The 17,318-nt window shown below is 41.3% G+C and overlaps 1 protein-coding gene across 1 annotated transcript; it reads right to left on the bottom strand.

The window, feature by feature from the left end:
* On the bottom strand, positions 1-10,418 carry thumpd3 (THUMP domain containing 3). Its single transcript, XM_030092552.1, has 10 exons — positions 10,375-10,418; positions 9,813-10,100; positions 9,648-9,725; positions 8,545-8,970; positions 7,815-7,945; positions 5,421-5,490; positions 4,806-4,921; positions 4,617-4,721; positions 3,939-4,062; positions 1-458 (listed from the first exon to the last, which is right to left on the bottom strand). The coding sequence occupies exons 2-10, from the start codon at positions 10,035-10,037 to the stop codon at positions 267-269; spliced, it is 1,467 nt and encodes a 488-aa protein (XP_029948412.1). The 5' UTR covers positions 10,038-10,100; positions 10,375-10,418; the 3' UTR covers positions 1-266.
* Between the last annotated feature and the right edge of the window lie 6,900 nt (positions 10,419-17,318).

Below are 17,318 nucleotides of genomic sequence, written 5' to 3'. Positions count from 1 at the left end.
AAAACGAATCAATGAGACGACCTTCAGCAGGTTTCTGAACAACCGTGGCACAAAGGAACAGTGTGAGAAACATTAACCGGATAAACAAGACAGTCTTTTTACAGTTTGTAACAAAAAACAAACAAAAAAAAAAGAATAAAATACACAAAAACTGCTTGGCATGCCTGAAGAGAGAACCTCTTTAAAAACAGCTAACTTTGGAGAGACAATATAAATCAAATATTGGCCCTTTATTTTAATAATCGGAACTTAAATGTGCATCTAAATTAAGACGCCTCGCTATTGTCCAAGTCGTCCCCTTGTGCGTTCACCGTCCCTCGTGGTTCACGGACGTCTTCTGGAGTCTGGCCGATCGCGGCTCCGGTCCGCTTGAGGAGGTAGACTCCGGCATGTAAACCCCCAACGTTGACCCAAACAGTGTGCAGCTTCCTCCACAGTCCCCCCATCCTGGAGATGGCCTGGAGACGACATCAATCTTATAAAGGCAAACTAACGAGAGAGGCATGTGTTTTATGTTAAACATGATCTTTTCTTAAACAAAATACGGCCTGGAAAAGTCTTTTTCCGTGATGCAGTGACTGATGGGAATTAAACTTGCATTAGTCAGACCGCTGAGAGGCTATTTAGAGATCATTTCAGGATGAACTGATGTAGCATGCAAGAAGCTATTAAGAAAAAGAGCCAGACGAGGTTGTTTAAAGTTTACATAGAGTCACATAAACATATAAAAATCCCACTTTTACACAAGATCAACATTACGCAACTGCAAAAAAAAAAAAAAAACATTGACTCCAGTCCATCTCATCAGTTTGTATGGAGAGCCATGGAAAAAAAACAGAAATATTTCAAACTATTTATTTGTTTTTGTTGCATCCTGGACACCAGTCTTCACATCCACACCACTACTGTATAACTAGGTAACACTTTTTTATAATATGTATTCATATTTTTGGATTTAACTTGGCAGCACACCCTCACATCAGCGTCTTTGTGAGCCGGACAAAAAGGTCGAAAGTTCAGTCGGGCAGTTCACCACTTCAGCTAAATATCCCAGCGACTATCGAGCAGACTGATGGATTTTCCACAGACCGTCTGCACCCTGAAGGGGGGAAACCCTATGACTGTGGTCTGGTGGTCGGACTTTTAATCTGGCGCCATCATCAGGTCAAACTTACAAATAGTTAACAACGGACAGAAACATAAATGTCCGCTTCAACTTATGTCTTTGCTTGAGAAACTATTTTATGTGGATTGATGACAAATGATAACGTTCAGATTAACACTATTAAAAGATCTGGTTTATAAACATGTCTGAAAAGCTAAACCTTCGCATTTGTTTTTACTGCGCTTTGTTTTTCTAGGTAATTAAAAGTGAACAGAAGAATAAATTAAAGGAACATCTATAATAAATATTACATCTGCCTCACACCAGCACGTTATTATTTCCACAATAGCATAAAGACGAGTCTCAAACTGATCTACACTACTTCACAACAAGGGTTACTTGGCTTTCGAGCTAAAGTTTATGGAAAACGTAAAAAGTTCAAGCTGCATTTATTTAATCACGAAAGTAGGGCATTGAAGTAGAAACAAGCAACTGTGGTTTCCTTATTTAAAGATTTCCTTTTTACAATAAACGCCAAGTTCTGTGCGAGAAAAAACACCAATGTCTCAATAACTTGTCATGTGCTCCTGAGCGTCACTTACACTTGATAACATCTCATCTTGTTTACAAGTCGACTAATTGACAATTAAGCAGTCATCAGTGTGGGATGTGGACAAAGGTCGTCCACCTCTGTCTTTCTGTTACTCTTCCAGTCGCTCTGCATTTCTGTTCAACCTGCTGACGACACTCTGAGCTCAGCGGACGCTTCCGTCTGAGAGCGTCCTGGTTGAGGCCTCGCGACGGCGAGATACCGTTGATCAATTGTTGGGCGCCGTCTTGATCTCATGATGTCAAAATAAGGGGATTAAGGGGGCTGTTTAAATACCAATTCTAATGGAATCAAGTAATTTATCAGTCGATTCGTGGATCAAAGACCTGTTGTGAATTTTTCACAAAAAAAAAAAAAAGCACAAACACTGAACAGTTGGACATGTGCTTTCAACCATTTAGAGAAGGTCACATCATTTTAGCTTCATCCTGAGATTCCACTCAAAAGCTGAATATCCCCAGCTTTTTGAGTAGTGTGTGAGATTACCTCACACGCATCATGTTAGCCAATAGAAAATCAATATTCAAATCACTGTTGTGACTCAAAGGAGACTGTAGACATCAGTACTCCAATCAGCAACACTTGATGCAATATTAGTTTTTCTGATCGAGTTCCTGTTTCTCACATCCTTTATTTTGTGGCATTTCAGAATTTAACTCTGGTCTGTGTTCTCATATTTCTGCTGGATTATCATGTGATTCATGTTAACACAAAAAAACAAAACAAACAAAAACTTTTTACTAATCTTTCTTGTTCAATTTGTCCTGCACTCTTTGGGAAAGCTGTTATAATGTCCTCTTAATTTCACGATATTTCTTGTTTCATGTTTCGTAGTTTTATCTATTTCTATGTATTCACATTTGCAGACCTGCCAACCGTGGTGAAATTTTTTGAGTACCACTTGCCGGAACAGTTGTCGGGGGGGGGGGCTGTCAGTTTTAAGTTCTCATGTGGTTCTTTAATTTGTTTATTGGCAAAGATTAAACAGATGTTTTTCTGATACACATTACATTGCGGCTGACCGTGCACGTTGTCCCCAGAAAACAGCTTCAAAATGCTGCTACATGTCCTTTAACTAAGCATTTTTTTGCTGTGTGTGTGCGCATGCGTGTGTGTTCCATTACTAAAACCTTTATAAAGCCGTGAATATGGTGTTTCAAATTAACTGGTGTCCTTGTTACCTGGTGACCGACTTCCTTTAGCGCTTCCTGCTGCTGCTGTTAGCAGCCGCAGATGTTGAAATCAGACTCATAAAAGGTCTGACACGACTTTTTGTCTGGTTTTTAATATCTATCAGCAACAAGGGACATGAAAGAAACCCAGTCGCCACCCTGGACATGTCACAGTCCATCATTTGCAATAAAATCTTTTTTCGTGGCTGACACATTTCATTTTTTTTGTATTAAATGTCGTCAGCGAGTCACACGCTACCAATTACTACTGACTGGCCACAACTGGGAACAAACTGACATTTTTTTAGACTTACTCCATGGCAACAGGCTGCATATTTATACACAGCGCCGTGCTCTGTTCAGCCCGGAGACGCCGCCCTGTCGCACTTTATAAGGCGTGTGGAAAGTAGAACAATAAATGAGAAATGGTGCCAAATCAAACCTGTGACACTGAACTTGGGTGGAGTGTAGCGAGTGTCTTTATGGCCGTGCTGCCTGTGCCGTGCGCAGGACGTGTGCAGAAACGTCAGTGGAGAGTGTGAGGCGGTGTGGTGCAGCCGTGCTGCAGTGAAGTGGCGAGAAGCAGCGTCTACGTGTTCCTCATTTCAAGGAAAGCAATACTGATTTTTAAAAGTGCTGATCAAACATTGCTTTTTATGATGAATATATAAGACTGGAGTTAATTCTCCAAAGCACTGGTGTGCCTTTTCAAACTGAATGACCTGGACTTCACTTTGTTTCTGTGTCATTCTGACTTCAGGATGAACATGTTTTGTTAGTTTGAGATTTGTTCAACTGTGAACTGTGACTGTTTTCCAGAAAGGGAGTTTTGCCGCCTCTCGTGTGTGTAGGCCGCCCGAAACTGTAAAATTCAGATGAATATTTATATGAAATAAGATCCCGCTTATACACCTTTCCTGAAAGACGACAGGCATGGACTCACACTCCCTGTGATTTTTTTCTCTGCCTGTTGTGAAGCCTTATTTTTCCAGGTAAAAGTCTGGGATATCAGATTTAAGTTCCTGGTATCCGCTTGCACAACGGGGATTACCTTGGAAAAACATTTCTTGTCCTGCGTCAAGAGGACGGCCTTCCCTGAGCCTGGTCTGCACACACGGGCCATTTCTCTGAGGCATGACGGATACAGGTCCCAGTTCTTCTTCCTGGAGCCCATTCTTCAAACAATGACACACACACACACACACACACACACACACACACACACACACACACACACACACACACACAAAAAAAAAAAACTAAATCACAGAGTTCATGTTAAAAAGAGTCTAATCCAAGGAATAATCCACATGGTCATGAAAACTGTTCAAATGTACTCAAATTTTTGATTATCTTTGGTTCAAAAAGACGAACATTGAACGGCTTTCAATATATCAGCTTATGCCAAGATTCAAGATAGTATCAAATTATCCTTATTTCTCCAGGTAGACCGGTATTTTGCTTTCCTAGTTCCACATGTGATCATGAAAGTAACTCGTGGTCTATATTTCTCTCCCAGGATGTCTCGGTGAATTCAGGAGTTGATCACGGCTGACTGTGAGTGAAAGCAGAGTACACTCAGGACAGGTCAGCAGCCCAACACTGGACCAGCACAGAGAAACATTACTGTGAATATTCTCACTGGAATTAAAGTCCATTTATACCAGCGAAATTTACAATATATCAGAATTCAGTGGATCCATGGAGTCGATCAGCGTTGCTGCTTTACCTCTTTCCGAACGGCATGTCGGTGATAATGATGTCGACGGAGCTCGTCCTCATGGGTAACTTGCACAGATCCCACTGCACGGTGTCAATCGGCAGTCCAGGTGTGCTGTTTCAGACCCAAAGCGTTAACTTCATCACGATGGCCATCGGCAGCATGGAGACCGGCTCCTCGCCGGCTGGCCGCTCTCACCTGCCCTTGTCTGCTCTCCGCTTCTGGATGTGACACACGTTATTGACCGTGCGGTTCACCGCCATGTCGTTGTTGTCACCGGCAATGTAGAAGGAGCTGTTGAATTCGATGGCGCCCTGGAGAGGATAAACAGAATTAATATTAGCTCTTCTGATCATCAGTTCATTTCTAACGTGCTGCGTTTCATTACTTGGGTCATTTCCTGCTGCAGCAGCATTCAGGCTACATATCTTCAGTTCAGCAGGACGGTGAAGCCTCACTGATACATTACAAGCTTTGGTGCTGCTGAAACTTCTCAAAAAAATGTTGACTTTCTGGTAGCCTGATGTTGTAATTACAGGCCAGCAGAGGAGCGATTACTTTAAACAAGCACACATGAGATTTTTGGCAGCGATTACTGGAGATGTCAAGAGAAAATACATGTTTACAGGAACAAGCAGATCAGGTGAGGTCTGAACTCTGCGACCTTTGTGCATTCCCCAGATGACCTGCTGCCTGTAGGGTCCGGCAGTTGTGCAGATTGTACTATAGCTATGTTATATTTAAGTTGTATTCTCAACACATTATGAAGTTGAGTGTTTGAATGAGTGAACGGATGAATGGATCCAGTCTCACCTCCAGTGGTATGGCTCCAGTCCCACACATGGGATCAAGTATGATATCAGACGGCTGCGGTTTACACAACCTGTTGACAGTAAACACACCGTGACAATAACCTTCAAGCAACATGATGTCAGTAAACAGCTGCCTCCTTCACATCACGTGCGCCGTTTTCCCTTTCCGCGGCGCTGACACTGACATCACTGTAATGATGCATCCAGGTTAGTTTCATTGGTCTCGACATGTGAAAGCACGCTCACGCGAGCGTGGCTCTAATTCATACACACTGTGAGAACACTGCACTGTCTGGTTGATCTCTTTTAAAAACTCCATATTTACTTTTTGCTGCAATGTTGCTCTCTGGCAAAAACAAAAACAAAAAAAAAAAAAAAAGATCATTTCTTTGGTGTATTGAAATGCTTCTTGGCAATTAATCTCTTACCACTGGAGAGCCTGGTTATTTCCCTTCATTTCAAACTGCCGTTAAAACAGACATTTCTAAGATGAGCTGTTGACTCTTGCTTGCTGTTCTTTAGCGGACCGGACTGGACGCTCAGGTCTAATGATATGTGAAATTTTGCCAATGCAACAAACAGAAAACTCAGTAATGTGTGGAATGACCACTGACAGCACAGCAGCCCGGCGCCTCCCCCTCTTGGCGGCCGCCAGCCTGCTGGCACGCTGCAGTGGGACTGACTGCATCTTTCACCAAACGTCAGCGTGGTTGTGCGCCATCGAAACACACCACACCATTAAACCACCAATGTTCCTCCTGGACAAATGCTGACTGAACCTCTGAGTGTTTTGAAAAGTTTAACCTTACCAAGGCGTGACAGGAGGAGTTTGAGATCGACGTGACGTTTTCAGAGGTGCAGCTATCGCTGTGTTTACGTACACTCCGTCTGAGCGGCCTATTCATGCAATGACTCAGCGGTGTTGGAGCCAATTGTTCACATCACTGACAGAGTTAAAAATAGCGTCTGATCTCAGCCAATGACTGCTTTCAAATCCTCTTGGCGTTATTATTACTTTGATTGTCAAAATAACGTTTGAACGTAGGTGAGGCTCCAGGTATCTGACAATACTGCTGCCAACATACAGATGAATCTGAAGGTTCAGTCAGAGCAACCAGAAAGTCACAACCCTGTGAGTGCACTAATTCCATAGAACTCAATAATAATAACAGTTTAAAACACATCACGACTGTCATTCAAGGTGCTTGCCCACCGTTGGGAGAAACCTGTGATTTGAACCTGAGTCTTCATACCACCGAAGTGCAGTGCAAAATTTGCTTTATCCCTTGTTAACGCTGCAAAGAAGTTGAATATTTCCTTTTATTTCATTGGCATCTCTTTTTATGTAACTATTTGTATTTCTACTTGAGTGAAGGACGTGTGTATTTCTGCAACTTGACATGAACTCTGGTGAAGTGCTCTTATCTGCCAAACCACACAAATACAAACAACCAGCATTCTCGAAGAGTCTTCTGCATTAAAGCAGGGGGAATTTATGCTGCTCCTCAGCAACACTGTAATGAAACACAAACATACAGGCAGAAATCCTCTCTGAACCTGCATGTCCACATCAGAAGCACAGGATCGTGACAGTTTAGACAGCCACAAATAACTATAACTGAAGCTATGTTTAGAAGCTGGAGCTGAAATGGTATTTTGTTTTCCTTGCAATATTTCTCCAGCCCGGATTTGAAGTTCATTAAATGCTACTAAAATGAAAACGAAACACAAACTATCACCCTAAATCAAATCTCAATCTTTCAGACAATCAGCCACTGAAATAACTCATCATATCTGTGTAATGTTTGTGAGACATTGGGTGAATAAACATCAGCTATAACCATCCAAAGACTTAAAAAATGTAAGGGACAGGTTTTATAATTCAGTGAGGTGGGAAATCAATTTCTAGTTTCAGTCTATTATTTGCATGGTAACAGGTGAAGGAGCGTCTCACCTGAGCTCACGCCACTGCTGAGGAGGTATTTCTACTTCTGTTCTCTGGAAGTGTGAGTCAAAGCTCTTTTTTTTCCTGAAGTCCCTCATCCGATAGACTTCCTGCTAAGTACCACCATACTTCCCAAGAAAAGGGAAACAAGATCTGTCTGGTTAAAGCAAGCATGCCAGTGAACATTTCCCCTGTTAAGAACAACTTTACAAATCCATCGATACGACAGACTGTAATTGTTGAGATTTTTAAAAGATGAATAGGCCTCATAGAATGAGAAAAACTAATATGAGAGTTGTTTTGTGACGATACAGAGGTTTAGAATCTTGCTGCAGAGATTTGCTGGGATAACTGGGACAGATATTTGTGACAGAAAACACAATGGAACCTCAAATTTATGAATTCAACAGGATCGAATGGTGGAAGTGAAGAAGAGGGTTTGGGAGTTACCTGAGCATGCCATAGCACAGGGTGGAGCGCAGGGTGGTGGGTCCAAAGTGACTGATGTTTCTCCTGTGCAGACTCTCCTCGGTGAGAGCAATACCAATCACCACCTCTTCATTATGTATGTTCAGCAGGACCTGCAGGAGCAGCAGAATGTCATGAGATATCAACTATTAATGAATCCTGCAACTCATTTTCAAACCAACCTGCTGACAGAACGACAGAATATAAATTATTTTTTTAAAAATGCTTTCGCTTTCACTGATATATATTAAACTGAATGATAAGTGATATTTATGGCTTATATGCAAAAACTATAAGGAATGAAACTGAAAAGTTCTTCATATAAAGTCCATCCAGGTTGCTTTTGGTTCTTAATTTGAAGAATGATTCATTTCAGACTCATACTGTGATAGAAGATGCATCATTCAGTTTTAGTGTAATCACTTGGAAATAATTAGAAGTTCAAAGTGTATTACTTTATCAACATTCACATCACTATGACTCTTTATCCCTCTTTCACTTTGAGGTATATTTCAAACAATCACATGCAAGATGAAGGTGTTGTCTTAATGGAAAAAGGGACTCAATGGGGTTATTATTCTTTGCTTTTTTTCGACACCCTTTAAAAAAATATCTGATTACACTTTGCAAGATTATCTGGACGTCCAGAGTTGTTTTTGGCAGGTGCGATGTTATTAACATGACATCAGTTTCTTCTGAAAAGCACGCCTACCTCGATGTCAAACTTCGTCATGTCTGCTTTCCACTGGAAAAATTCCTGCACGGCTCCGCCAAAGTCTCTGGCCGCCTCATTGGAGGAAAAGCTGTGTTTGTCGCCGGCCCTGTTGCATGTCACCCGGAACTTGATGGGCTTGGCCTCGGGGGCTGCCTTCTCTGAGTCCTGTTCACAGGCACCGGATTCAGGCGCGCTCTCCGTCTTCGTGAGGCCTTCGTCAGCAGCCACCGCCTGAGGTTGTTCCTGTTCCTGCTCCGCAGCGTCGGCGACGGCTGAATCACTGGCCTCACCGTTGGGTTTTGCTTTCCCTCCTCGGCGATGGCCTTTTTTCTTCTTCAGGGCTCGATTTTGCTTCCAGACCTGAAGGGCGCTCGTCCAGGGGAGTTTGGAGGCAAGCTGCTGTAACTCCGCCAGCGTCTCCTCCTGTACAAACCAAAAGTCATTAGAGAACATGTATTTCTGACTGATCGCCTGTCATCTTTGGATTATCATCAGTAGTCTCCATAACTACAATGACAATCAATACAACAACAGCAGGTTGCAGAGTCACTACCAGAGTGGAATTTTTCCCCACATAGACAACAGAGTTGTTGTGATGTGACGGCAGTGAAGAAAGAACACCAGTTAGCTCACCTTCATTCTCTAGCTAAGTTGGTTTATATGGAAGATGTCCACACAGGTCAACATGCGATAACACTGTCAATCGGTGTCATCATAACATTAAGAGTATTTCAATAATATGAATTGTAATACATAGAAAAACTTGAGAAATTGGTGTTAATGTCTTTGAGCTTTGTTTTTCTTCATAATTCTCTTGTTGCTGTGAGTTTTTTCCCCCTCCAGTCACGTGCTCCTCTCTCAGAACCAGGAAAATTAGCTGACTTGGTTGTTCTTAGTGTTTTGTGTCTCAAATGTCTGCTCTGTGGCCACTATGCAAGAAATATTTAGAGTTGCCACTTGATTAATTATTTCAATTAAGTTAATAAAATGTTCAGTCAGTGTATTGTGAATGCTGATCGAGATAAAAATGTATTTGTCATGCACTGTGTAGATTCTAGATGAAATCAGGTCAGTCAGCCACAATGCTGTGAGCCTGGTACCTTTGAATCTTTGAACTGGTAATGATCATATTCCTCAACCACAACAAACAGGTTGTCGACAGACCTCAGAAGATGGACCTGCAGATACAAAAGAAAGTTTGATGAGGGTTTAGTGGAAACTCTGTCCCTGGATTCCACATCATTATGCAGTAGGTACTTCCTCACCTGGAAAAGCTTGTCAGTAGTTATTGGGAAGTAAATGCGGCCGCGGTCTTTGCTGACTCGTGCATCTACCCCGATCTTCTCCTTCACCTCCTCTGCTGCGGTGTGTTCGAACCCCGTTGGCACGGTGGCTCCGATGGTCACAGAGATGATTTCTTCCCCGATGGCCTCCAGCTCGACAGGAGCACATGTACCCGGCTCTGCAGCTTCCTCCCCGGGGGAAGACATGCTGTGTGTGCGGGCTGAGGACGGAGGGGACCGGGTACCGGGCGAGTCGGCTCTGCAGCTCACCTGGAGAGAGTATTCAAACGGTCAGTTCTGCGTATCAAACATGTCTACACGTTGTGTGTTTGGACACTGTGCATAAACACTTCTCCCGCAGTGATGCTAACGTTAGCTTGAAGGAGCCAAAAAGTTGTTGACAGCGCGGCGTCAGCTCATTATTCGGCTTTTAAACCGAGCAGCTTCCACATTTCGATGGGTATTTACGCACTGAGCCCCCGGTGCACGTGTCACAGACAAATACAGGGTTTTATGAATGAATGCGGCTAACTGTGGAACCAACCTGTCACACACGAGGCGACAGCAAGCGTCCTTCCTGCGGCCGACTTCCGCTCCGGGACTTTCACAGTAAAAGCATTGTCTGCAGAAAGCTGTCATGACACAACAATAAGCGCTACTACAGAATAAAACATACATGTCATGAAGGGCCAATAATAAGAGCTACGGGGGAAAAAAATAACTTCTTCGATAGTGTGTTGTTTGTCTGAAGGCACAGAGACAAACAAGTTCAGTATATGAATGTAATAAATATGTAAAGATAAGGTTGCCTCATTCATTGTCTGTAGGAATGTGACATGACCCTTGTGTGACTAAGATCCTTATCTTCGCAATACCTTATCAATAAGTAGGCAACAAAGATTAAAAATACACATTAATTCATTATAAAAGATTAAAAAATAATTTTAGATATCAAAGCAGAGCCATTTATTTGACCAACAGCTGGAGATTTGGGTTAAGTAACTTCTCTCTTTCTCCTCAGACGCATGATTCCGCTCCTGGTCTTTCTTTGTTGGTTTTGGTTGCATAGTGTGCCATATATTTACATTAAGACTATATAACTGTAATTCTATACTGCTGAGAAATGTGCAGTATGTGGCTTTGTTGAAACATGAAAGGTGAGATGTCCTCTAGACAGGAGCAGATGCCTGGTAGGTATGTGCTTAGAGCGAGTTTCATTCTGAAAGTCTGAGCCAATAGCAAGAAATCTGGATATTGTAGCCTGGGTATAAATTGACCACGGGTGTACCGCTCAAACAAACATATTTACAATAATAAATGGACAGGGGGCGCCAGAGCATAAAGTTTGGACTTCACAAAGCCTTCCACACAGGGATACAGGGTTAGAGAGACCATGTGACGTTCTTCAAACACCACGGTCATATATACTGAACTTGTCTTCAAAATCAAAAGCATGAAACGACCCATAATCTAGTCTAAAGACAAAAATAAAAGAAAGTTTTTGTTAATGTCCTTACATCATATGCTTGTAAAAATCTATAATTAACATTCCCCCTGGGAATAGAAAAGTATTTTGATAATTAATCATCGTTTGTAATTCATACTTGACAGAGAAGGAAATAGTTTCTGTTTATTTATGTGATATTTATTTTTCATATGACAGAGTGCGGCCAGATACAATTTCGTTGATTGTTGCTACGAAAACGATTCTCCAGTCTCGTGACCGCTGCTCACATCTCAGACTTCATCCTCTGCAGTCACTCTCATCTCCTCCAGCCATTCATCTTGTGTGATTGATCAAGCTTATACACAAGGTGATTGTTAATAAGAATAACTGTCATCCCATTTGCTCCACATTTCCTATATGTGATTAACTGAGTCTGCGGGCAGTGGCCGGTCACCGACCCCTTCACGCCCTTTACACAAACCCTTGTTTTTAACCTCTCAATGAATTTTGTAGTGGAAGGTTTCATAACATGCTTATCTGTGGAACTTTTATGACTGAATGATACTCTAGCATGCCTCTATCAGTTGCATATATGCTCATTGCTCATGTTTTCTTGACATGTATGCTCTTCTTCCAGGTCAAGGGATTAGTCAGTGTGAAGTTTTGGAGGCAAGTGGGCGGTTTGTTCATCTCAAGGAACAAAAAGTCTGGCACAACAGATGTCCAGTGTTACAATGTGCACTCAGAGGAGAGACTTTTTATGAACTTGTTTATGTTACAGAGACAACTTTTTTTTTTGTTTTTACATAAATACTGTAACTTATTTTGCAAAGCGGAGCTGGCAAGATGCTCTCATCCTCAGCTGCAATAATATGCAACCTAAAGGAAAGGCACGCAACCTGAAAGAATGACTTGCAAGACGTGAATATTATCATAGCAATCATATAAAATCCAGTGGGATTTTATACCAAGCTTCTTTCCTGATGTTGAGAGAATCCTTGCTGTGATTATTCTTCTGATCCTTTTTTGTACCACATTTCCTGATGTAACAGGAATACGGGCCTAGTTTTTGGTCAAAGACAATCCGCTGCACAGATCTCTGTCTCAGCATGAGCGTTTGATAGCTGAAATGTAATAATGCAAGTCTGCATCAAGAAATGACTTTGAAAATTAATAATAGAGATTAAGTAAATCTTTATCAAAGAGCAGTTTCAAGGTTTTCTGAAACGTTTAACTGATGTTAAAAACAAAGGTCATTCCTTATAATCTAACAAAAAACTTATTTGATCTTGTTACATGAGAACAAACCATGTAAAACAGCACAGATCAATGCTATCATGTTGGGAGAGTTTCAGCCTCCAGAATAACATCAATGCTTTCAAAAATCTCTCTTGTGTACACGCTTTTAGTTTCAAATATTATATACTCATTAATATTGCTATGATGAAAAATGTGCTTATTCATCACTGTAACACATTCAGCTGTAGTGGCCAAGCATGTGGACGGCTCCACTGTCAAAAGGTTGTATGTATTGTAGTGTTGTGGTTTGTAATCTCACATTAGGTAGACTCCAGTTCAGTCCTGGGCTTCAGAGCATATTTAGGTGGAGTTTACATGTTTTACCAGTTACTCTGGGATCGTCCCATGCCTGAAAAACATTGACATAGTGTGTACTAAATGAATGTTTTTTTTGACTGTGTATGGTTATTTCTGTTTGCCTTGAGATGCCTTCACCCATTGTCAGCTTCGATGGACTCCTGCCGCCAGGACACTTTCAGTAATAAAGCAGAATAGAACATGGATGGATGGAGTGAATTACAGACTAATTCTAAAATAATTTCAATCACTGAACAATGTTATGCATACTATTAAAAATATGTTCACACACTAAACTGAAACTGTCACATTCATCAATAGAATGCATGTCTGATAAAACTGAATATTAATATCCAAATAAATAAATTTTTCTGATCCAGAAACTTGATTCTCATATCATATTAGGGAGTGCATGCTGCCTCCTTATCAATACCTGCAGGACTGGGTGCAGCTTGAATAGACGGACTTATTGATTACCAAGGAAGTTTTCTAAATCGATACAGTTGCAAGCCACACTACCCCCTTTTTCAGCATTTTTTAAAAATGCTGTAGTTTATGCATTATGTCTCGTGTTGGTCCTGTGACAGAGCGGTGAACTGTCCAGGGTGGACCTCGCCCTCGCCCGTGTGAAGCTGGGTTTGGCTCCAGCCCCCCATGAGCCTGAAAAGGACAAGCGGCTATGAATGAATGAATGAATGAATGCTTTTGTTTTAAATGGTTTATGCGTTTTTTGAATACTGAGCAGAGATGTCTGAGCAGCAGGCCTGTATAGGATTCAATTAATCTCTAACTACTGAGCTTGAACAACCAGTACACCTTAGTCTTAGAGTAAGTAGATATCTAGGCCAGTCACTTTCACACAGACTGCAGTCTAAATTTAAAATGCAGTTTTTAAAACTGGCCAATAGAAAATAACCTGCAGAGTGTGACAAAGGACACAGACAACTATCCACTTCAACAACAGGCCAGCTGTAATCTGTAATTAGAAAAAAAAGCCTAATTAAAAAAAAATAACTACTTTATTAGTAGTGCAATACATAGTAGTGCAAAAAAGAAAAAACAAACTGTTTGCACAACCAAACAACCTGAACTATGTACAGAGAAATGGAGAAGAGACATCAGCCTTTTACCTACTTCTCTGTGGAAAACACAAACAAGCAGAACGCTGCCACTCTGTCAGTGTGTCACGACTGAGGCGCCGCTTCTCTCATGGCTTCACTCCTCAGATGTGTAGGTGACAAATCAGGTCTGGGAAAAACAGCTTTGACTCACAGCCAAACTGTTGCAGTGAAATTCTCAAAGACTCTAACCTCTTTTAGTTTCTCTTTAATCGACTCATTGAGCGCAGACATAGATATAAACACAGACGCCTACACACACTGCTAAAGGGCATTTGAAATTCTTCAGAGACTTCCAGTGTTGTGAAGACGATTCTGCCTGAATGTATCATTTGACTTAGGAAGGCTGGCAAAACATGCAATTTTTTTTTAGGTCATCAGGTACATAAAGCTGGATATCAGGATCAGAATACCCTATTAATTTACTTCCAAAGTCAAAATTAATTAAATGTATGACCTTAAGTTCACCATAATGAAATGTGTAGTATCTTGTGATGTTAAATTATGGAATGAATTGAGTTAAAGCAAGGTGTATGCATGAAAAAGAAAAAAAAACTACAAGGATGTGATCTTCTATAATCACATGGATGAAACAGTGTTCACAGTAATTTGATATTTGCAGACATTATGGTATGGAATTGCACAAATGGATGTTTTCCTTCCATCTTCTGTAATAATTGTTGAATGAGGTCCCTGCAGGGTGACTAACTTACCTGTTCCACCTCATTTGTGCTGTGTAATATCTTCATATTTCATTGTCTTTAGAATTGGTGTCAGTGGCAGCGTGCTTATGTGAATCTCTGGATGATTGTTTCATCGAGTAATTTCACAGAATGGAATTACGAAAACAGATTTCAGAAATGTTAACGACTGATGAATCAAAGTGTTAACATGGATCAATGACAAGTCAGAGAGCTAGATTTGATAGAGTTAGAATTGTTTTTTCACTTGTTACAAAGGTGGCAGGGTGTAAATCAAGACTCTGTCAAAAGCATCTTCCCAGCTGTCAGCTGGAAACACACACTGATGCCTGGAAGGTGCTGATGCAGAGCAGCGTGCTGTACGCGGTTTTGGGCCACCTCATTGTGAGTCAGGTCCGTTCTGAGCCGAGAACAGTGAAGGTGGCAGACAACAAACCGAGATCTCTGGACTGTTGAAAACAGTGAAGCTTCAAGATGACAGGATCTGTCATAAGAGACACTCTGTTTCTGTCAACACGACGCTGAAGGAAGCTTCTCTCCTTCATGACATGAATTCAAAATCTCCAGGTTCAACTCAGTGTAAAGAGTAAGATACTGGGATCAGGGAGGCATGGGTAGATTCACATGATTTATTTCGATACAAAACACAAGAAAATACAAACCACCATTCCTGAAAATATTATCAGCATTGCAGTTATGTTTTTTTTTTTAAGTATGTATTGATTCAGCTCAACTAAAGTTTCGAAAGTAGCAATGAAATAACTCTTCCTCCATATAATTTATTCTAATCTTTATAGATTTTTTCTTGTTTTCACTTATATGATACAAAGGAGGCAAAGCACACTGCTGTGATTAATGCCACAATTATCGTCACACTACAGCGGCATTTGTCAGCGTCAGTTCTGTCAGTGAGAATAAGTGGAGCGACAGTGAACGCAGCAACAGCAAGAGGATGCCAGTTGACAACAAAGCAAGAAGGTGCAAATTCATTCTGTAAGGTCATGGCATCTCTTTCCTGTTGTTTTTTTTTTTCAGTGCATGCTAATGCACACTTCAGTTTCTTCCATGTATCACTTTGCATGTATCACAGCCGTCTTGTATTAGATATCAAAGCAGTGAGTGGAGCAGGAGGAGGTATTAAAGGTGAACCAGTTCTCAACCAGGCTTCGCACTTCTCAAGGATTGTCCCCTGAGATGTGCTACACTGTATATGTGTGTGTGTGTGTGTGTGTGTGTGTGTGTGTGTGTGTGTGTGTGTGTGTGTGTGTGTGTGTGTGCCAAATGTCAAGCAATAGTGACATGAGACAGACATGAGAGTTCGCTGTTGAGAGGAGCGCAGAGAATTGCTGCAGAGCGGGTTCATGTTGTTCATACTGAGTAAATCATCTCTGCTAGAAGATCCAGTGTTCGAGGATGCAGAGTGAACCGCTTTATAATTTAACATTGAACTTCTCTCCATGAACCCAGAGGGCATCTGATGTCAATCCAACATCAATCAAACACTGATATCCAGCTGTCATCAAAACTTGGTCAAAATTGTAAATCAACAAGACGTCAATCATTTGACATCAATTTGATATATTTTAAATGATGGTTTCATTGATGTTATTTTGGGATTATTTCAATATTAAGCTTCTATGAAATTTCAACCAAATAATGATATTGATGTTACTGACATCGGTTTTATGTCAAAGTTTCCCAAAAAAAAAAATAAAAACAAAAAACAAAAAAAAAACCAAACAAGAAATGCACCGATGGAAAGATCCTGCATCATCTTGTATTGCAAACAGAATTGGCTTAATTTAAATAGACTTACGTCTCATGGAATCTTCGATCCTCACCAAAACATTCGGCTGCTGAAGTAGCTTGTTTTTGAGACAGAGCTGCTTCTTTTTATGACAGTAACACTTGTGGCACAATGGTTTTAACACGTTTTGACACAAGTACTTTAAACTATTTATTTTTTTAATGTTATTTTGAGTATTATTTCAATTATTAAACGTGGTATTCAACTATGCTGTTTTTTGCATCTTCCCACAATAAATTTCCCTGTGAGGACAACTGGATTAGATAATCGACATAGGATAAGTTGAAAAACACATTTGAGCATTGTTTTGCTCCATTTATAACCTCCATTTAGCAGACAACTGTGAATTTGAAACTTTGTGTACTTTGCAATTAAATAAAAACTAATAGATGCAAATTAGGCATGTGGCAGCTGTGGCTGGATGAAGTCCATCAAGAGTTGGAGAGTGGTCTGTGAGGATGGGTGGAGGTGGAGGGTGATGGGTGGAGGGTGATGGGTGGTGGTGGAGGTGGAGGGTGATGGGTGGTGGTGGAGGTGGAGGGTGATGGGTGGAGGGTGATGGGTGGTGGTGGAGGTGGAGGGTGATGGGTGGAGGCTGATGGGTGGTGGGTGATGGGTGGAGGTGGAGGGTGATGGGCGGTGGGGGTTTGACAGTGTGAGGAGGCTCACGTGACGCTCTTTTAAATTCCTGTTTCCCTGCAGCGCAATTTGTCAGTCTGAATTGTGTGTGGTTTCCTCACCCCTCGTACGCATGCCTGCTCTTTTTTCTTTTTTTTTTAATCTCTATACGTGCGGGCACAGAAGGTACAGGGAGGACCT

The sequence above is a fragment of the Salarias fasciatus genome, chromosome 5, assembly GCF_902148845.1.
Source record: "Salarias fasciatus chromosome 5, fSalaFa1.1, whole genome shotgun sequence".
Taxonomy (NCBI): Eukaryota; Metazoa; Chordata; class Actinopteri; order Blenniiformes; family Blenniidae; genus Salarias; species Salarias fasciatus.
The sequence above is the reverse complement of the archived record's forward strand: the minus strand, read 5'-3'. Positions and strand labels throughout refer to the sequence as shown.

Excerpts from the sequence above, each read along its gene's own strand:
- thumpd3 (XM_030092552.1), bottom strand. The coding sequence starts at position 10,037 with ATGTCTTCCCCCGGGGAGGAAGCTGCAGAGCCGGGTACATGTGCTCCT. Across the intron at positions 9,726-9,812 it reads CTACTGACAAGCTTTTCCAG|GTCCATCTTCTGAGGTCTGT; the intron begins GTGAGGAAGTAC and ends TTGTATCTGCAG. Across the intron at positions 4,722-4,805 it reads CGGAGAGCAGACAAGGGCAG|CACACCTGGACTGCCGATTG; the intron begins GTGAGAGCGGCC and ends GGTCTGAAACAG.